A 22013-nucleotide genomic window follows, 5' to 3' on the forward strand; every position below is an offset into this window, starting at 1 on the left:
AGAAATATCAAATTAAGTATAATAGAAAGTTACTGTTTGTGAAGAGTAGATAGTATCAGATGAATTTGCAATTACATATTCTCTATCTAAATTTTTTAATAACTTTAAAATTAAATTTAGATATTTTTATACATTTCAATTTTTCTTTTAAATTTAACAATGTTTTGACTTGTATATTATATAATAACAATGACGTTATTTCAATTGATCCTCTATTTAAAAAGGACATTCTCGATTCACAAATGGACTATTTAAACCTTTGTCCATGGCCCACCAAATTTTAATATCCTTATTTTCTATTTTAAAATTGAATAAAAAGTTCTTGTGGAACACTTTTCCGTAAAAAAAACGACAACCATCTTCCTTAAATCTGATTGTTTGAAAGTTTAAAGGGTTCCGCAGTGAATCGAGCTTCCAACTGGAAATACGTTGATAATCCCTTTAATCTTATAATGTGTTATTTCTGATCTAAACTTAAAATGTCTTCATAAGTAATTACATGAATATTGTCTTCTTAATATTTTCATTGCTTTCACGATTCACATTCAAAAAAAAATATTCCAAATTTAATCTATTATTTATCTAATAATTCAACTATTAATATCAAAAGAACCGATAAAATTAGGCATCATTTTAAAAAAGATTGATTATTTTAGTAATCATATAATTAAAAAAACTAAACACTTTTATGACAGTTTAAAAATTGTCTTTGAAAAAAGCAGGACTTCCAAAAAGAGCTGTGTATAGTTCAGGGCAGCAGCCAGGAACATTCTTACACTCAGGAACGCCTTCCGCCGCGCAAACACCCCTCCGCCTGAAAATTTAAAATATATATGGATTATTTAAAAACAATCAATTTTCACAGTGTAAAACATTTCTTTCATTTTTTATCATATTAACAACTTTTAAGTGTACCATTGTTAATCGGACTCGGTAAATGGAGGTTTACATCAAGTTTAGTCACCAGTCCTTATACAGACATTTTTTGTGAGTACTACATTACAAAACTGCATTACAAAACTACATTACAAAACTACATTACAAAAATACATTACAAAACTACATTACAAAACTTTTTAAAAAACTGCGTTGCTAAAAGACGCACTCCGTCACAATTTCACAAAGTGAGTTTTTTAATGTTTCGAAAAACACTAAAAATTTTAACTTTTTCTTAGAATAATTTTTGTTTTTAAAGTTTGTGATAAAAATTAATCTGACGCTGTTGAGTATTTTAAAATTACGCTTATAATACTAATATTGCATCATTATGATTATTTTTAGATTTTTTAACACAAAATTAAATGAAACGTTTTAGTTTACTCTGAAATAAAAGAATTCATGTTAAAAATCTAATAATACTTACTTTGCTCTACTTGTGCACTTAGCAGGACATTTTGGGGCACAGCAGTTAGGGTCGCCAGAGAACTCCCTGTAGAAAAAAATAAAATATTAAAAAAATTTGTAAACAGTGTGTCTCACTAAAAATCCTAATTTAAAATGAATGAAACCTGGACTAACACAAAACATACTCACTTTAAATTATAAAATAAAAAATCGCTTATTTTGATGTCATCCACATTTTTGCTGCCCATTACGAGATTTGTTATTGAATGTAAGCGATTGTTGCAGTCGCTCAATTGGCACTTGGCAGGCATCCATTTTTTGCGGACAAATAAGCATTTTTAATTGAATAATTTAGAGTGCATATTCCTGTTGTGAGTATTTTATTAGTTATCTGTATTGAACAACTTAGAAAAAACTGATATAATTCAGAGTGTCCCAAAAACATGAGAAATGAGTGACCCATCGAGATATTCTTTGTATTTAACAACGCAATACTTAAGTTTAAAAGTAATAATAAAGGTCCGTTTGCCACAGCATGTCTGTAACATTTCTGCAAGAAAAGAGGAACAATTGTACTCAGGGGTGGATTCAGGGGGGTAGGACCTTCGCACCCCCCTGACAAATTAAGGGGGGCGTAGCCCCCCCCTTGTGATTTCAGAATAGCTCCTCTAGTATAAAGCAATATGTCAAAAATCATTTTAGAGACAATATTAATACCATTACTCAATTTTCATCTTTAAAGGAGCACCCTGAAAAATCATATAATATAATTATTATTGTATGTTATACAATTATGATATAATACAAATATACCGAAAGACAGAATTGTGTTTATGATTTCAAAGATTTATCTGTAATCATATGCATAATGCATATATGCATTTTATTAATATTCTTCACATCACTTAATTCCCATTTTTATTGGAACATCCTATTAAATCAGTACTTTATTTCCATTTTAATTAAACACCCTTTAAAATCATCAGTAAGTTTCCATTTTTATTCGAACACCCAGTATGAGGTGTCATTGAAATCCATTTTTATTGGAACACCCTGTAAAATTATCACTTGATTTCCATTTTTTAAACAGTCTGTAAAATTGTTAATAATTGTTTTCATTTTTATTGGAACACCCAGTAAGATGGATCATATCTGATAGTAGTTGGGTTGGGGGGTGTATTCTTATAGTACACTGTACAATCAACAAGTTTGCCCGTTATTGAAAAATAAGATAAAAGTGTAAAAATAATTTTTAAGAAATAAGAAAAAAAGTTTTAACTTATATATAGTCTTGTTTGGATTCGTTGTGTGCAGGTTATTATCTTTTAAGAGTTTTTGTTATTTTTTCATGAAACTTTTCATTTCATATCATACAGCTCTTTGGAAAGTTTTACAAAGAAAAAGTTTTTGATTGTTGTCACAGGCGGAGAAAAAAGTTTTACACAAAACCATATTTAATGCCGAGTAATTTATCTCAATGGTTTCCATGGACAAAAAAAGATTAAAGTTTAAACCAGAACTCTTTCCCGTCTTAAAACGTAAGAAATCAATACCTGGAGTTTTGTGTTCAAAATAAGAGAAAAATCGTAGTGTCTAAGATTTAATAAAAAATAGTTTTCATATAACCATGAACGGAAGAAATAATAAAGAGCATTAATAAAGGATTCATTGATCCAACACATCTCAACTATATTTCAAGGGACTGTCCACTCAGTTTTAAATGATTTTTAGAGTGGAATTTGATTTCTAGTGTGGAATTTGATTTCTAGATTGGAATTTGATTTCTAGAGTGGAATTTGATTTCTAGAGTGAAATGTGATTTCTAGAGTGAAATTTGATTTCTAGATTGGAATTTGATTTCTAGAGTGGAATTTGATTTATAGAGTGGAATTTGATTTCTAGAGTGAAATGTGATTTCTAGAGTGAAATTTGATTTCTAGATTGGAATTTGATTTCTAGAGTGGAATTTGATTTCTAAAGTGAAATGTGATTTCTAGAGTGAAATTTGATTTCTAGAGCGGAATTTGATCTCTAGAGTGGAATTTCTAGAGTGGAATTTGATTTCTAGAGTGGAATTTGATTTCTAGAGTGAAATTTGATTTCTAGAGTGGAATTTGATTTCTAGAGTGGAGTTTGATTTCTAGAGTGGAATTTGATTTCTAGAGTGGAATTTGATTTCTAGAGTGAAATGTGATTTCTAGAGTGGAATTTGATTTCTAAAGTGGAATTTGATTTCTAGAGTGGAATTTGATTTCTAGAGTGGAATTTGATTTCTAGAGCGGAATTTAATCTCTAGAGTGGAATTTGATTTCTGGAGTGGATTTTGATTTTTAGAGAGGAATTTTATTTCTAGAGTGGATTTTGATTTCTAGAGAGGAATTTTATTTCTAGAGTGGATTTTGATTTCTAGAGTGGAATTTGATTTCTAAAGTGGAATTTGATTTCTTTAAAGCTTCGTCTGATCAAGAATAAATTCAGAATTAAATATTTTAAAGTTAGAAGAAAGACAATATTTTCACCATTATTTGTTAAAAAGAAAGAAAACAAAAATCTTGAACAGACAATACATCTAACGGACAAAACATCTAACAGACAATACATCTAACAGACAATACATCTAAGAGACAATTAATTTAACAGAAAATACATCTAACAGACAACAAATCTAACAGACAATACATATAATACACAATAAATATAACAGAAAATAAATCTAACAGACAATACATCTAACAGACAAAACATCTAACAGACAACACATATAATATACAATAATTATAACAGACAATAAATCTAACAGACCATACATCTAAAATACAATACATCTACAGACAATACATATAATAGACAATACATCTAACAGACGATACATCTAACAGACAAAACATATAATATACAATAAATATTACAGATGATACATATAACAGACAATACATCTAACAGACAAAAATTCTAATAGAAAATACATCTATCAGAAAATACCTGCAATCGAAAAGACAATCCCCCTGAGCTGCTGCATCTATACACTAAAAATTACAAAAGTAAGATTTTTATTAAATTTTTATTAAATGGTAATTAGAAATAATTTGGGTCTCTTTTTTAATATAAACTTCTACGTATACATAAATATGAATGTTTTTCTTCAATATATCCTAGATTTGAATTATTTCGTTCATTGTTCACGTAAAAAGTTGGCTGTACAATTGTTTAGAAGTTGTACAACAACAAAAACTACAATTAGAATTTAGTGATTAAATATTTATGGTTTTACTTTCTCTTATAACAAATATTTACAGGGCCCCGGGATGAAAAAAATCTTATCACACATAAAACAATTTTTTCTCCAAATTCCATATTTACAAATACTTGAAAGACAGGATTTAGAATACGCTGGCTATTATTAAAATCAAAACCTATTCAGAACAAAAGTATGTGTATTTGATATTTTAGTTTAACAAATATTCACAACGTTGAAAGAAATAAGAACCTTTACATATAGAAAATAAAATATCATGCAAACATCCTTATATCATTTTAACCTTTGCTATTTTAAACTTTGAATTCTGTTAGATCAAAATTTCTAGTTTAAAAAATTAAAAATTTGTCGCCATTAGGCTGCAAAGAATTAGCTTTTAGAAAATTATACTTTTATCAGTGCAAACTAGACACAATGAAAAGGTCAAAGGAATTGAGTTTTTGTCACAAACTCTGATTTTCTTATCCCTATATATTTGCATTTCAATGTCGGAGACCTTACCTATTTCAAACTATGAATCATTTTAGATCAAATAATGATAGTTTGAAATATCACAGGTTAACACCATTAGGTTGCAAATATATAGCGATTTGAAAATCAGAATTTGTGGCTAAAACTCAGTTCCTTTGTGCGATATTAGTGGTTCGACTTTGTGACCTTGAATCTTCTCCAATTTTGATTTTACGCACAAGGATGAGAAGTTTTGTCCAGTTACATTTAAAACATATTTATTATTTGTTCTTCTGAATAGCTCTTTAAAGGGAGTGACCGGCTTTGTAAGGTAGTTGAACTGAGTATGCAGTGTTGTGGAAAACTTCTTCTGTATTCATTTGAGACATATTAAACTTTTTAAAGATCTTTAAATCCTGAGTTTGAATGCAAATTCGACGTTCAAAACTCCTGATTTGGGGGTGGATATGTTTTCAGAATAAGTTTTTTTTTTTAAATTACTAAATAACCACAATTCATAAAATGTAAAAAAGTTCTACAATAAACTACAGACGTCATGTATAGGAACATGTTGAGAAAATAAAAATTAATCTTATTATTGAAAATAAGTAATCTTGTTCAATTATTAGTTTCTATTTTCTCATTATTCTGATTTCTCATTAGTCACAAAGAGCTTTTGCAGATTTTCTAGAATTATTGTTGAAAAGACGACATTTGAAGAATTTGAAGAAATCTGCAAATAAATTTAAAAAAAATGAGAAATTCAATATAATAATGAAAACGAAAAAATCGATTTTAGCATTAATTTATTGACAAATTTCTTATGAGAAATATGTTCCTAACCATCTAATTAGATTACTGTATAATTTTTACTTTATTTTTAGTTGTCGTTATTTAATAATTAAAAAAACTAATTCCGAAAACGTATCCACCCGGCCCCAAAGTAGGTGTAGGATTCACAGATCTTTAAAAAGTTTAATATGTCTCAAAATAATCCGAAAGAAACTGCATACTCAGTTCAACTACCTTATATAGCCGGTCACTCCCTTTAATAAGAGAAGTTGTGATTTTTTAACATATAAGATTTCAATCTGAAGTGCATTTACGTTAAATGATACTCTATCTATATTGCATGTGATAAGCTTCTTTGAATAATTTTAGATATATATAATTATGAAAATAAACCTTCTCAGGACAGAAAGGTTGGGAGGAGAAGATATCCTCTGCAGACTGAGGTTCCAGGGGTTCTTGGGGTTCCTTGGGTTCCTGTGGTTGCTGTGGTTCCTGGGGTTCAAGGGGTTCAAGGGGTTCCAGGGGTTCCTGTGGTTCCTGGGGTTCCTTGGGTTCCTGGGGTTTCTGTGATTCCAGGGGTTCCAGGGGTTGCTGTGGTTCCTGGGGTTCAAGGGGGTTCAGGGGTTCCTGAGGTTCTTGGGTTATAGAGCACTCACATCCAGATATAGAACTAAATAATTCAGGGTTAAAATGGTTTATTGACAATTTATTGAGATATATAGTCTCTGTCGCGTCATCTTTCTACTTAAAGGGACTGTAAAGAAAAAATGAAAGGGGGTGTAGGACGAAGCCTAAGAATCTCAGGTTTTGAAAGATACCTATTAGACAATTATCTTTTGTTCCTGTCTCGAGAAATTGACATATAAATATTTCAAAATTATACCAAAACGGACATATGTCAGATTTGTATAAACTATTGTATTAAATAGATCATATTCAACAATTTTGCAACCAATCTGAAAACGGCTATATCTCACAGCAACCTGAGAATCTCAGGTTTGCTCCTGTTATAATTATTTAATTTTTATTTAGCATTTTTTATAGATATAATTGATAATATTATTACATTTAATCTGTATAGTCCGTATTATGTGACCTGTGCTTCAGCCAATGGCAGTGCAGTATACTGGTCACATGATTTCCGTCTGTACCACGTGACAACGATACTGCACTGTCATTGGCTGAAGTTTTTGTGACGAAATACAGAATTTACGGACTATATGTAATAATATTATCAATTATATTTTTTAAAAATGCAAAATGCAAAATAAAAATTATAATCTGAGCAAATCTGAGATTCTCAGGCTCCTGTGGGATTTAATCGTTTTCAGATTGGTTGCGTAATTGTTGAATATGATTTATTTAATACTACAACTTTTATACAAAATATGGCATATGCCCGTTTTGGTATAATTTCGACACAGTTTTATATTCAATTTCTCAAGACAGGAACATAAGATAGATGTCTTATAGTGTAAACCCATCCAGAAATGTATACGTTGATTCTAGTTCATTCAACCCAAGCTAAGTTTTATCATGAGTTGAGAACTGGACAAACAAATAATAATGATTTAACCCGTTACTCTGGAGCTGTTACCAACAGCGAGAGGAAATTTCCAGGGCAGCGAGATTCAAATCCTGGTAATCCTTATCTGGGGAACACGGATAACGGTGCTTTCGTCGGAAGAGAAAGCAAACTGAACGTCCATTTTGTCCCCGAGAAGAGGGTGAGTCTTGATGAAGGGTCAGAAGAGAGCGGTCGATAACAGCTCCAGTAGCTCCGAGAGGAGAATTAGCTCCATCTATGATTCCAGGATTAACTTCGGTTGATCCTCAGTTTGTATTTTAATAATAATGTAAAATAAATGTCTGTGCAAAGTTAGTGCTTTAATCGATTCCATCTGGCTTGTTATATTGAGTTTCTCTTTGTAAAGTTTCCTTTATTGAGTTCTTTAGATATGAGTTTCTATTAAGTTTATATGGTGGCATGCCAAAATTTTCGAGTACGCCTTTTAAAAAACAGTCCATTTAGCCAGATTTGTATCCTATATGGGTCTCCGTCGCACTCCGAAATTGCATTGCAGAGCATTTACAGCAGTGTGTCTCAGGCTCAAAATGAGTCCATTCCTGTTTACCTGGAACGAATTAGATGCCTGGGTGAAGATGGTTTCAGGCCGGCCGTCCGTTGGACTTTAAACAACTCCCTGAAGATTGTTCAGACTGTGATCTCCGGGCTCAGGTCTAAAACACTCTCGCAGTTAGTAGCCGGATACATGATATCAATTCCGTTCCAGTTTCACATGTTCCAAGACACTGTTCTACAGTTCCATACGAGAATTCCGAGTCAACATGTAGCTGTAAACTNAAATCACTTTCATTCTCTGACAAATTCGTTTTATCTTCATTTTTACCAATTTCGTCTTAATCATCATCATCTGGTTCATCTTCATGATCTTTGTCTTCTGGTAGAATAGGATTTACACAGGTGCATAAAATATAAACACTTTTTGCTAGAAAATGAGCGAAATACGCACAGTGTTTGCATGCAGTCCTGGAGATGCAGCTACCTCCTTTTTAGACGGAACGGTCAACATCAGCAATAGTTTTGTTTATTGTCCCAGAATCCTTATAAATACTAGGGTGCTTGCGCCCTCAGGCATTGCAAGTTCTAATGTTTATTTTACAAATCATCTCGGGGGTGACCTAAGTAGACTTAACCCATCGCATTAAAAGTCAGCTAACGGGGCGACTGACAATGCGACGATGACGACGTTAGGTGAAGTTAGTATACAGTTAAGGTTCAGTAAGATTAATATAACATTTAAGGGACAAGCAGTTGTGTGAGAAAATTTATCTCTGCCCATTATATTAGGGATAAATTTTCTTAAACACAACAGTTTGAGCCCGTTTCTTACCCCTCAGTTAGCACAGCTTGTGCATACCCCCTCCCTTCAAACCCAAGATTTAATTGCAAATGTGGTTGAAAACAAGTTAACCCCCCCCCCTCTAGCTCCAGATCAAGGTATAAAACTAAACGGACAACAAGTGGGGAAATTTCTCATCCCAGAAATAAACCCCCCCAGCCCCTATTCTTCAGGATATCGTGATGGGAGAAGACAGAGCTCCAATTCTGTTGATCATATCTGCTGAATGTGTATGGATTCCAGCCAAGACAGCGCATGGAATCAGAGTCGCTGTGCCGGTGAACCCTGCAGCAATCATCAATATCCTGTAGTATAAACTACCAATAGGGTGTTATACAAAAAAGACGAGTCAGTCCTACCAAACTATCAGTGCATTTGGCTTGGAGTTATGATGATAATTAAACACGAAAACAATTGATTAAATGGTACAGTGAGGCCCATGACACTAAAGAATAGGAAGAGACGATATCAAAGTAATCTCTTGTGCTGGAAAATCACCTTCAAGTGAAATGAGTCTTTGTACATTGCAATATGTGTGTTTTATGTACATTCGACTAATTCAAATGAACATGTATCATTTGTATTTTATGTACATTTGACTAATTCAAATTATATCTATATTTTACAGTTTTGTGAGTCTCAATGAATAAAAATAATGAAAATAAAATGATTCTGTTATTGAGTTATTTAGATGGAAAATGTAATATTACTTAAAGGGGTTGTTCAATAATCTGAAAATTAAATAATACGAAATTAAGGTGGTTAACGTTTCTTTTGACGGAATTTGAATGAGAGATAAAAGTATAGACATAAAATATTTTACTACAGACAGGATGCAATTCTTTATAGTTTATCGTACCCAGCAACATTTTTGGAAAAATCAAAAATTCTTATTTAAAAAATTGAGGTTTTACTTTTATTTCAATATTAGAGAACAATCCCTTTAGAACCTGAATTTTTCACATTCTGGAAGACATTCCCCTGCCTAGAAAAAAACAAACAATATTATCTAGATTATCTAGAATATCTAGAATATCTAGAATATCTAGAATATCTAGATTATCTAGAATATCTAGAATATTTAGAATATCTAGAATATCTAGATTATCTAGAAAAAAAAACAATATTATCTTGATTATCTAGAATGTCTAGAATATCTAGAATATTTAGAATATCTAGATTTTCTATGATATCTAAAATATCTAGAATATTTAGAATATTTAGAATATCTAGAATATCTAGAATATCTAGATTATCTAGAATATCTAGAATATCTAGAATATCTAGAATATCTAGAATATCTAGAATATTTAGAATATCTAGAATATTTAGAATGTCTAGAATGTCTAGAATATTTAGAATGTCTAGAATATCTAGAATATCTAGAATATCTAGAATATCTAGAATATCTAGAATATCTAGAATACCTAGAATATCTAGAATATCTAGAATATATAGAATATCTAGAATATCTAGAATATCTAGAATATCTAGAATAACTAGAATATCTTAAAAAATATCTAGAATATCTAGAAAATCTAGAATATCTAGAATATTTTGAATATCTAGAATATTTAGAATGTCTAGAATATTTAGAATGTCTAGAATATCTAGAATATCTAGAATATCTAATCTTTGTAAAGTTTCCTTTATTGAGTTCTTTAGATATGAGTTTCTATTAAGTTTATAATAGGTATCTTTCAAAACCTGAGATTCTCAGGTTTCATCCGTTACCCCCTTTCATTTTTCCTTTACAGTCCCTTTAATTAACTGTAAAATGAAAATATAATTTGAAAACATTTTGTGCTGTTTACCTGAATTTCTGACACCCCTGTTCTTTGAAGGCAGAGCAACTTGCTTTCTCTGAAAAATTCTTGCATTTGAACGTATTACAAAAACTTTTATTTTTTTGTTTATGGTTCCATTATATAAAATTATACTCTTCACCATTTGTGACATTTTTTAAAACTACATAATGTTTTGAACATTTATAAAATACCTTTTAAGTATTTGAACATTTTTTACAGTATGTACAAGTGTTTAATTATTGTGCATATACATATCTGTTATTGAATTGTTTATGATATATTTTTTTACAATCTACTCTATAGATATAGGTATACATTTAAATATTATACGAGTATCAATAGAAATATTTTTAATATTTAAAAAATTTACTTTTCTACATTATATTAATACAGGGGAAGAAAGTTCCAAACCGTAATTTGGCCCAGACCTGACACTGAGTGTCAGGTTTGGGCCAAATGTGCATGGTTATCTTTTATAATTGTTAACATTGGTCACTTTAAGTCGAAAAGTAAACAACCGTCTGCATATTTTAATTTGGAATAGTTAAGGTTACATTTGTATAACAAAATTTTAAATACCAAACCCATGCAAATAAATAAATTAAAATTTTTGATGAATATTGATTTCATTAACTGCACATTTTTGAAGCAAATGCAAAGTTTGGGCGTAAAACACGTTTTGTAACATGTCGGGATTTTGAGACATTTTACAGATTTGAAGCAATGACATGTTCAAGCATTTGCACAATTTGGTAATAAACACATATAGTAGAATTTAGATAATGATACAATAAAATATTACAAATATTACAACTTAAAAGATTGAAAAATTCTAATATTAATATTATATTGTTCTAACAATTAAATTGAACAGCAAAATGCGGATTTTTTTTAAATTGAGGAAACTTGTAAACATCTTTACCCTACATATTTAAAAGTTTAATGTGCAAACAGAATATAGAAATTATTTAGAAAATAAAGCAAATATTTTTATTAATTCATGCTATTCTGTATTTCATGAAAAGTGTGTTTTGTTCTGAAATATTGAATATTTACAAATAATAGATTGTTTAAAAGTTGGTTTATCTTCGAAATCGCGTACAAGATTCGAATTCGTGATATGTGCGAAAATCGAAAACCTTGAATTGTTTCGAAAATGGTATACGGGGTTTAATTGAAAATGAACAATCACTCACAGTTTTAATTTTAGAAAAGAAGTAAATAGTGTTATTTGTAGTTATTGTCGAGCTTAATAATATGTTAGAAATAGTTTCTTTAATTTAATTTATATTTGCTCTGGGCACAGGAAGATTACTAAAACGTTGATCATTATATTTGTGCCCAAACATGACACTCAGTGTCAGGTTTGGATATGAGAACGGATTGGAACTTTCTTCCCCTGAAATATTAAATATGTTTTTGAACATATACGAACTGTTTTTGATCATTTTATATCTATAATTGAATGTAATACAACTACAAATATGTTATTGAGCATTATATTGATTATATTATATTGTATTTATATTATTATATTATTGTATTATATTATGTTGTTTTGCAAATTATATTGATGGGTTAAACATTTTTTAACTAAGTAAGTAATATTTAGTGCACATATAACATGTGATCTTGCCATGGCTTCATTTGTGGCATGAAACGTGCTGGGTCGACTCTTCACTGGGTAGCCTGACTAAACGGTACAACTGAATGCATATACATGGTACGTGTAGTACCGGCACGAATCATGAAACTTTTAAATCTAATTGGATTGTTCATGGATAAAAGGTAAAGTGTGAACTATAATAAAATTATGAAGGAACGGGCTCAGTAATTTAATTGATTAATAATCATTGATCAATCCTCAACTATTGATTTATTTGATTAATAATCATTGATCAATCCTCAACCATTGATTTATTTGATTAATAATCATTGATCAATCCTCAACCATTGATTTATTTGATTAATAATCATTGATAAATCCTCAATTGGTTTTGAACTAATGAAAAGACCTATATAGACCTAATCACTTCACTCAAAACAGAAAACAAGAAGGATAAATTGGAGCCTATACAAAACATATCGTCACTAAACTTATCACCACAAAACTTATCACCTTAAAACATATCAAAACATATCTTATCAGCGAAAAAACTTATCATCACAAAACTTATCTAACAACATAACTTATCAAAACAAAACGTATCAAACTCAAAACTTATCAATAAAATTCATGAATCTAAAATTTCAAATCGTGGAAATGTTCCAATAATTGTTTAAAAATCCGCGAATTTTCATAAAATTTAGCGGTCGGAACTTTTGTGTCGTGAATTTGGAATTTTTGATCTCGATATCCAATGTGAACAATTTTAAATTTGAGGAGAAATTATTAATCTGTGGATCTGCAAAATTATAACGGAGATCAAAGGGTAATCCCGAGATTCACTGCACTAAAGTTCTGGCTTCAGTTTTTTTCATGGAAATCTTAGAATTTGAATTATACATAATTTTAACTCACCTAAAGTCTCACGACACTTTGCCGGGCAAACCTATAAATATACAATAAAAGGGACAGGTTGCGAATTTTAACAGTAGTGACTAGGAAGCAAGCACATGCTAAAGAAACTGATTGCTTACAACAAATTTAAATGTTCTGATCCTTATATTATCACAACCTACAACCTTTCATATTTCAAAGTTCCTTTTCAATTTATAGTGTATTAAATGTCCTACTTCATAAGGGTTCCTCAACCCGTATCTATCCAATTTCACTTTTGGGTTTAACTAGCTTCAAGGGTGGGGGTGGGGTCTCTCTAAAAACAGACGGTAGTTGGGGGTAGTAAGGGTAGTTATAACTACCCCAACTACCGTCTGTTTTTAAAAAGACACCATTGAAGCAGAAGCTGAAACTTGTCAGGGTAGTTGGGTTTAACTACCCTTACTACCCCAACTACCGTCTGTTTTTAGAGGGACCCCACCTCCACCCTTGAATCTGAATCTGTATAGGAACTACCCTGACTACCCCAACTACCTTCAGTTTTCAAAAAGACCCCATCCCCACTCTTTGATTATTCTTTGCGCATGGTATACAATATGGGTATCGATTCACATTAAATTAATTATTTTAAGCTTGTTTCTGGCATTCATAACACTCTCCAACCTTTACTATCCTCACCACCCACCTTCTGAAGGGTGCACATTTCGTAGTCGAAAAAAAGGCATTTTATACATACAGTAACACTACTGGGTCCTTATATACCTGTTTACAAGAGCACTCATCAAGATCTGAGAAGGATAAACAAATTTCAGGCATTTCCTGACATTCTCCTGAAATTAATATATTTAAGGTTTTTCTTGACATTCTCATAAAATCAATATATTTCAGACATTTTTTTGACATTCTTATATTAAATTATTTCAAATAAAATTTTCTAATTTCTAGATCTCTGTAACCTGATGTTAAGTGTTTTCAGAATTGTTCTTATATTACCTGATTGAATAAACGAAGTACACATTGCCGGACATTGTCTAAATTATTTTACTTTTGAAGAAAAGAAAAAATGCGGGAAAATTCCAATAATTGATGTATTTTTATTGATAAATAGATAATAGATATTGACAAATGTTTACTTCTCAAATAACTGAAAATGTTTAAAAAAGAATATTTTCTGATCAGTAAATGTACCAAAAAAAAATGATAAAACTTAATGGAAATGTTAAGACTGATTTGATACATTTTACGAAAGTTTAACTGTAGAGAATGGTGAGAAAAAATACAAAATACACATGTTTTCAGGTTCGTTTTGATCACACAATAAGCTTTAATTTACAAAGAAGAGGACAGGAATACGACAATCCAATCCAACCATCAGGTCTTTGCGTCGTCGTAACACCTCTAGATTTTATTTAACAACCAAGAGTTAGAAAGGCAAATTTCGTTCAATTAAAACATTAAAATAAAATATAAATTGGAAACCTAGAAGAATTGATACAAAAATCAAACAATCCGAAATCCTAGCATGAATTTTTCTGAAGTGTGTTTAATTTTTGTTTGGAACGTAAACGCAGTGTGAAATATTTAAGATTGATTCAGGGTCGTCTTCATAAATTCACTGTAAATTCTATCTATATCTAGTTCAACATGTGTGGTGTGTAGTTTAAAATGATAAAAACACATTTAGGAAATCCACTATCTATATATTGATAGTACAAGGCTGGATATAGACAAATCTAATCAAAATATCTTAAATGAAGATTTATATCGACCTGATTTATACAAATATACATACAGAGAGCCCCAATAAACATAGGAATATACATACAGAGAGCCCCAATAAACATAGGAATATACATACAGAGAGCCCCAATAAACATAGGAATATACATACAGAGAGCCCCAATAAACATAGGAATCAAGTGACGACGTTAAGATCATCTTTGTAAAGAATTAGTATTGGAAAAGCTAGGTCTGCTTGGCACGCACCTCTGCCCCTTCAGTAAGAGTAAATTCAACCTTTATGAAGAATAAAGTCTGACCGCACCGGCTAGTCCTGTCCATAGAGCTAGGTACAGTACAATCTGGGAGCGGAAAGGTTGCCCCGGCCCGTAAATTCAAATGTACCACGGCTGCCCATATACGTCTGCTAACTGTTTGATGCATTCATAAAATGAACATTCTTTATTCAGCACAACAATTCCAATCAACACGTAATCAAAATTAAAAATGATTATTTAAAAAGAACGATCTGAATGTCGTCCCTCAATGCAAATGTTTCTTGGGACACCCTGTGTGTTTATTTATAAAAATGCCGATATAAATCTCAATTTAGATATTTTTAGTTGAGAAGTATATTTATCAAAAATATGAACACAAAAGGTAGAAAAGGGAGAAATATTTGATAAAATTAATTGATCTTGACAAAAGTAGAAAGACCTGACACATTTGCACTCGGGGATATCCTGATGTGAACCCAGAAATTAATTAAAGAAATTAGTTTAATGGGACTGTACCTACGTAACTCCACGTGACCATCGTTTTTAAGAATTCTTTATACGATTTTAACCTTTTGCACCTCTAGCTCTCACTGAGCTAAATTGATGGAGATAACCTTGTTTTCCTTTCTAAAAGACTTAAGATTTTAAATTTCGGGTCACTCAGAATTACGTCAACAGTCCTTGTATTATAAAACAAATTATTGTCCCAAAAAAGCTCTCTTTTTATTTGAAAAAAGAGGAAAAAAATAATTCTGGATTTCCTGGAAATCGGTGCACTCCGGGTCACAAAACCCTGTCTCAGCAGCTTCCAAGCACTAACAAGAATAAAGAATATTCTTTCAAAAATTAAAATTTTCAAAAACTTCAAAGTTATTTTAAAAGTTCAAATTATAGCAAGATTTGAATATTTAAAATACGTTTCATAAATACAAGTTTAAAATTACTAGATATCAAGATGGACAATCGACATATGTATTTTTAATCTGGAGATATAATTGTTTTACTCAAAATTACCACACTAATTTCATCAAAGAATTTTTTGTACATACAGTGTGTCCATCCAGTGAATTGTGAGAATAATTTAAAAAATAGATTCTCAAAACGTACCCACCCAAATGGATGTTTATGAACGTCAACTTTGCGCTCAAACTCAGTAATTATACATCATTAAAAGTTTTATATGTCTCAAATGAATCCTTAAAAAATTCTCCACAATATTACATTCTCAGTTCAACTAACATACATTGCCGGTCACTCCTTTTAAGTAATGTTTATACTAAATGTATAAAATAAGAAAAATTCAATTAAAATTGTTCTAAATTCGAATTAAAGAAATATTAAAAGTTAAAAAATAAAAGATTAGGGACATGATGCTAATTCAGTAAAACTACCTTTTGGGGACATTTTCGGTCACATTTACAACCTGAAAAAAATAGTTATATAAAATTCAAATCTAAATCAAACACGCTTTTTTCGAAACACAAGTTTGCAAGTAATTAAAGAGAAGCTTTTAAAATTAACAGCTTTCTTTGCTTCCATTTTTTGTGTAACCATGCTGTTTCAAAGCTTGATGTAAATCAAAAATTAAATCAATAAATTATAGACTTAAAAAGAATTCAGTATTAAAAAGCCAAGATTGAGTGGAACAACTTAGCATAAGTTGCACACAAATTACATTTTTCATTATAACGATACAAACGATTAGTATTGGACCAACTAAAGTTGATATAAATACACACGACATTCGCCTATGGCAAATATATTTCCATTTGACTCTTCTGATTAGATGCTTTGTGCTGACTGCCAAGTCCTAGGGGACTCCGGGGATAAAATGGCTAACAATCTGCTTTCTTGGCCAGCAAGATAAATGCCACTTCACTTCTTTCTCCAGCATTGATCTTACCCTAGCTGCCCTTTGAACTGCTCTTTAAATGGGATCGACTTGCTATCTCAAGATGGAAAAGGGGGTTCAATACCCTTGTCCACCTACCCTGTTATATATTTAAGGCTGCAAACATACATGGGGTTCAATACCCATTTGGACTGAATCTGGATGAACCCATTGTTGGGTTCACAATATTGATATAATTGCCTCCCACCGTCAGATTTAATTTATTGAAATAAAAATCAGCAAAGGTACAAATAAGCTTAGTAAGCACTGTATTATTTATTCCATGTGGGTAAATCCATATTTTTAACTGAACAAAAAAATTTAATTTTTTTCTTCTGGTTTCTCTTAGTTATAATTTCATTAAAGAAAGAGTTTAAATACAGTTTTACAATTACTTAGATTTTGTATAAAAATTAGAAACTCATTGAAAAGTTGTCAAGACGACATTTTATAAATTCTTTTGATTACTCCAAAGTTCTGGCTTAAACTATATATAAATAGGGAATTGTTTAAATAAGGAATAAATAAAACGGAATGTGAATATCAATAAAATTTTTTAGATTTCATTTAACATCCCAAACTAGGGTTTGCAGCAAAAAAGTAAAACTCGTTCGCAAAAATTTCGTATTTTTTGCAAAAAAAACGGAAATTAAGCCTAAACATTTTAGGAGTTGATCGCAACCAATATTAGTTCTATCTGATGTCTCTTTCTCAAGAATATGATATAAAACTGTGTCAAAGTTAAAGAAAAACTCAATATACATAATTTAGTCGACGAAATCTTTCAACGGCCATTGATGGAAATTTTGGTCATGTGATACAAACGTAACATTAATATTAACAGCTATATCTACTCAAAATGAAAAAGTACATTATTCAAATTATAATAGGAGCATACCTATAATCTTTAGGCAACTCTGGGTTATCATAATTTTCAGATTTTTTCAGCATCTGTTTAAAACTTTGATACTCTAATTTATATATATGTGACTTTTGGTATAATTTTGACACAGTTTTTTATAAATATCTTAAGAAAGAGACATCAGATAGAACTAATATTGGTCGCGATCAACTCCTAAAAAGTTTAGGCTTCATCCTATACCTTAACAGTCTCTTTAAGGAGCCAAAATAATACCAGATTTTAAGATCTTGTGAAGTTAGCATCAAGCAAGTACACTTATATAATAATATAAAAAACCAATTATAAAAAGCATTTTACCTTGAATACTCGTGTACTGGTCGCAGTCTTGGAGACACTCCCCTGATCATTATTTTTGATTAATTTGAATAATATTCTGAGATTATAAAACAATTTTTTACCTGTTTGGGCCGCCTTTAGACATTTTTGAGGGCAGGTTGGTATTTTTGCACAGCACTCGGCAGAACTGAATTATCATTATTTTGTAAAGAATAATGATGATAAATTGTTAGCATTAATAATTATAATAGCAACGTCTTTGATTATAATAAAAACTATTGTCAAAAACCGTCTAAACACATCGATAACAATTAATTAAATGATACAGTGAGGCCCATGACACTAAAGAATAGGAAGAGACGATATAAAAGTAATCTTATGTGCTCGAAAATCACCTTCAAGTGAGATGAGTCTTTGTAAACTGCTACGTGTGTTTTATGTACATTTGACTAATTCAAATGAACATGTACATTTGACTAATTCAAATGAACATGTACATTTGACTAATTCAAATTATATCCATATTTGACAGTTTTGTGAGTCTCAATGAATAAAAATAATGAAAGTAAAATGATTCTATTATTGATTTATTTAGATAAAAAATGTAATATTACTTAAAGGAGTTGTTCAACCATCTGAAAATTAAATAAAAATTCCACTTCAGACAGGTTGTAATTTGTTATAGTTTATTTGAACCCAGCAACATTTTAGGGCGGAAAAATCAAAAAAAAATAAAAATCGAGGTTTTACTTTTATTTCAAAATTAGAGAACAATCCCTTTAGAACCTGAATTTTTCACATTCTGGAAGACATTCCCCTGCCTAGAAAAAAAAACAATATTATCTAGATATTCTAGAATATCTAGATTATCTAGAATATCTAGAATATCTAGAATATCTAGAATATCTAGATTATCTAGAATATCTAGAATATCTAGAATATCTAGAATATCTAGAATATCTAGAATATCTAGAATATCTAGAATATCTAGAATATCTAGAATATCTAGAATATCTAGAATATCTAGAATATCTAGAATATCTAGAATATCTAGAATATCTAGAATATCTAGAATATCTAGAATATCTAGAATATCTAGAATATCTAGAATATCTAGAATATCTAGAATATCTAGAATATCTAGAATATCTAGAATATCTAGAATATCTAGAATATCTAGAATATCTAGAATATCTAGAATATCTAGAATATCTAGAATATCTAGAATATCTAGAATATCTAGAATATCTAGAATATCTAGAATATCTAGAATATCTAGAATATCTAGAATATCTAGAATATCTAGAATATCTAGAATATCTAGAATATCTAGAANAGATAACTTGAAAAACACAGGTTTCTATGTGAAAGTGACTTTTGGATCTATGCAGAGGACAGTACAGAACATTTGCAGAACTAGTAATTGTTCAAAATAATTAAAATGAAGATATCCTTATTATTGTTAATCAGATAAAGGTATAAAAGGGAACCTTTGTGAATCATACATTCCGTTTTACAAATAGGGGAGCACCAGAAATTACGTCTTTAATCAGTTTAGTTAATCAGTGTCTTTTGGAAAACATTGTCAGCTGTTGAGGTTCCTACCAATGCAGCTGTTTTACACGTGTCGGAACAGCTGTTTTCTGGACTGTTGTAGTTGTAACACCATCTTGTTACAACTGGATACTCAACCATTCTTAATAAATAAAAATTAGAGATTATTTAAATATTTTTTTGTCATCAGACAATCTGAATCTTTTTTATGGTTTACCTTGGAGATCTAAGGACTCTGTTACAAACTTCTTTTGGCACATCTTAAAAATGGAACTTTTTTTAATGCAAAACAATGCAGGCAATATGGGTTTGCAAGGAGGGATGACAGTAGAGTACATAATTAATCAAAGTTTATGATTTATTTGGGGGTAAGAGGGTTAGAGGAGAACTATAACGGTAATTAGTCCCCATAAGTTGTTCCTAGTATTTACTGTTGAAAGAGCCATCTATTGACTATTTTTTGTATTAAAGTTCCACAGTTTCCTAAACAGGTTTCTACTTCCTTTAGCTGGGGAACCAGGCGGGTAACAAATTTACAAACCTGTCTAGTTTTAAAAAAATTAAATACTTGTTAATCATATGCTTAAAGGGACTGTAAGCGTAATTTAAAGTGTCCCTCTATGCAAAGATGTCAATGCCCGATTTACTTGTGACATGGAAACGCCTCAATACAGAAACGCCTAACTACGGAAATGGATCTAAAATTACTTTTGAGGAATTTCCGCTTTTTCTTTAGAAATTCGAGTTCAAATTCAAATTCAAACGTTCAGAATTGTTGATTTCCGAATATTTTGTATCCATTTCCCAATATTAATAGTTAAATGGTTTTCAAAAACTTTAAGAATATCAAGTTGTTGACCGCTTTCCTCAAATTTTTGATCTGTTTCCTCATATTTTGATCCGTTTCCACTTTTTTCAAAAACCTTCAAAATCTCAATTTGTTGATTGGTTTCCTCAAATTTTAGGGCTGTTTCCTCATATTTTTGATCCGTTTCTGCTTATTCCAAAACTTTAAAAATATCNACAAATTAAAACAGGCCTGTAGCTAGGATTTCAAAACAAATTGCTTATGGATTATTAAAAACTATTTTAACGAAGAGTTAATTTCATAAAGATGGTTTTTTTTTTATTGTACAAGCCAAATATCTTTTATGGAGACCAAAATGCATGGCATAAAGACAGAATGGTGAAGGCTTGGAGACAGTTTTGCGGGGCTCCGGATCAATAATATGGAAGATATTTAAATTTCTATGTTTCCTTCCGTAAAATACTTTTGCAGAGAAACCATGATTGGCAAGAATCAGTATTTGAAAATTGTTAACATTGATATCTAATTCATACTTGATCGGACTCAGTTTTTAGAGGTACTGTTGTGAATCAGGCATTGCCATCTTTGCATAGAGGGTTACTTAAACATTAAGCTTACAGTCCCTTTAATCAAAATATTTATTAATATTTTCGATAAAAAGCTGGTTAATTTCAATGGTGGATTCGCCGTAAAAGGGAGTTGCAGATTTCTTGGTACAGAAGTAATAGAAGGAATTGTGAGAATTAAGAACTTTTCAAGCTTAAATAACCAAGTATTGGATAAAAAAAGGTTTTTATCAGGGGGTAACAAACTCTCTGAAAGTGAATTTCAAATGTAGTTTTCATTAAATTGATTTAAAGAACACATTAAAAATTTCGTTTCGGAGGAAAATTAAAAATACAATTTTTTCAGAATAAAAATATTATTTAATAGTATTTAGGTTTCCTTGGTTGAATTGTGCAGACCTCTTCTGGTTTATCAAATATCAAGGTTTTAGGTTTCTCATAACATTCTTCCACACCTTCTCTCCAACCACATCCACTACAAGTCAGAGGGGTATTAAAGGAGGGGGGGTGGGACTACAGTCAGTAAAATCTGTAGTTTCAAGGGGGGTTTCAACTCCGAACGGATGCTTAGCCCCTCCCCTAGCTGGAAAGAAAAAATTCAAGCATCCCCCCCTTTGGGCGAATTCCTGTATATATTTATTAATAGCTATTGGGGCTTATACGCCAAATGTGATAAAAATGTTAATATACAAATATCATAATATTATTCTTACGATTCGAAAGGTTTTGCAAAAATATTGAATTCATAACTTAACAAATCTAGTTTAGAATATGGAGTTATACCAATATATTGTAGTTTAGACTATAGAGTTATACCAATATATTGTAGTTTAGACTATGGAGTTATACCAATATATTGTAGTTTAGACTATAGAGTTATACCAATATATTGTAGTTTAGACTATAGAGTTATACCAATATATTG

General features: G+C 30.5%; 1 protein-coding gene across 1 annotated transcript; it reads right to left on the minus strand.

Annotated features, from left to right (window-relative positions):
* Positions 1-651: 651 nt before the first annotated feature.
* Positions 652-21559, minus strand: LOC111716004 (uncharacterized). Its single transcript, XM_023491413.1, has 18 exons — positions 21468-21559; positions 20198-20259; positions 19932-19974; positions 19766-19856; positions 18947-18981; positions 18283-18347; positions 18182-18223; positions 16463-16494; positions 15833-15886; positions 15511-15536; positions 14068-14105; positions 13837-13904; positions 13096-13126; positions 10581-10629; positions 6236-6512; positions 4327-4370; positions 1364-1429; positions 652-814 (listed from the first exon to the last, which is right to left on the minus strand). The coding sequence occupies exons 4-18, from the start codon at positions 19853-19855 to the stop codon at positions 697-699; spliced, it is 1035 nt and encodes a 344-aa protein (XP_023347181.1). The 5' UTR covers position 19856; positions 19932-19974; positions 20198-20259; positions 21468-21559; the 3' UTR covers positions 652-696.
* Positions 21560-22013: the final 454 nt, after the last annotated feature.

Source organism: Eurytemora carolleeae, unplaced genomic scaffold (genome assembly GCF_000591075.1).
Source record: "Eurytemora carolleeae unplaced genomic scaffold, Eaff_2.0 scaffold1911, whole genome shotgun sequence".
Classification (NCBI taxonomy): Eukaryota; Metazoa; Arthropoda; class Copepoda; order Calanoida; family Temoridae; genus Eurytemora; species Eurytemora carolleeae.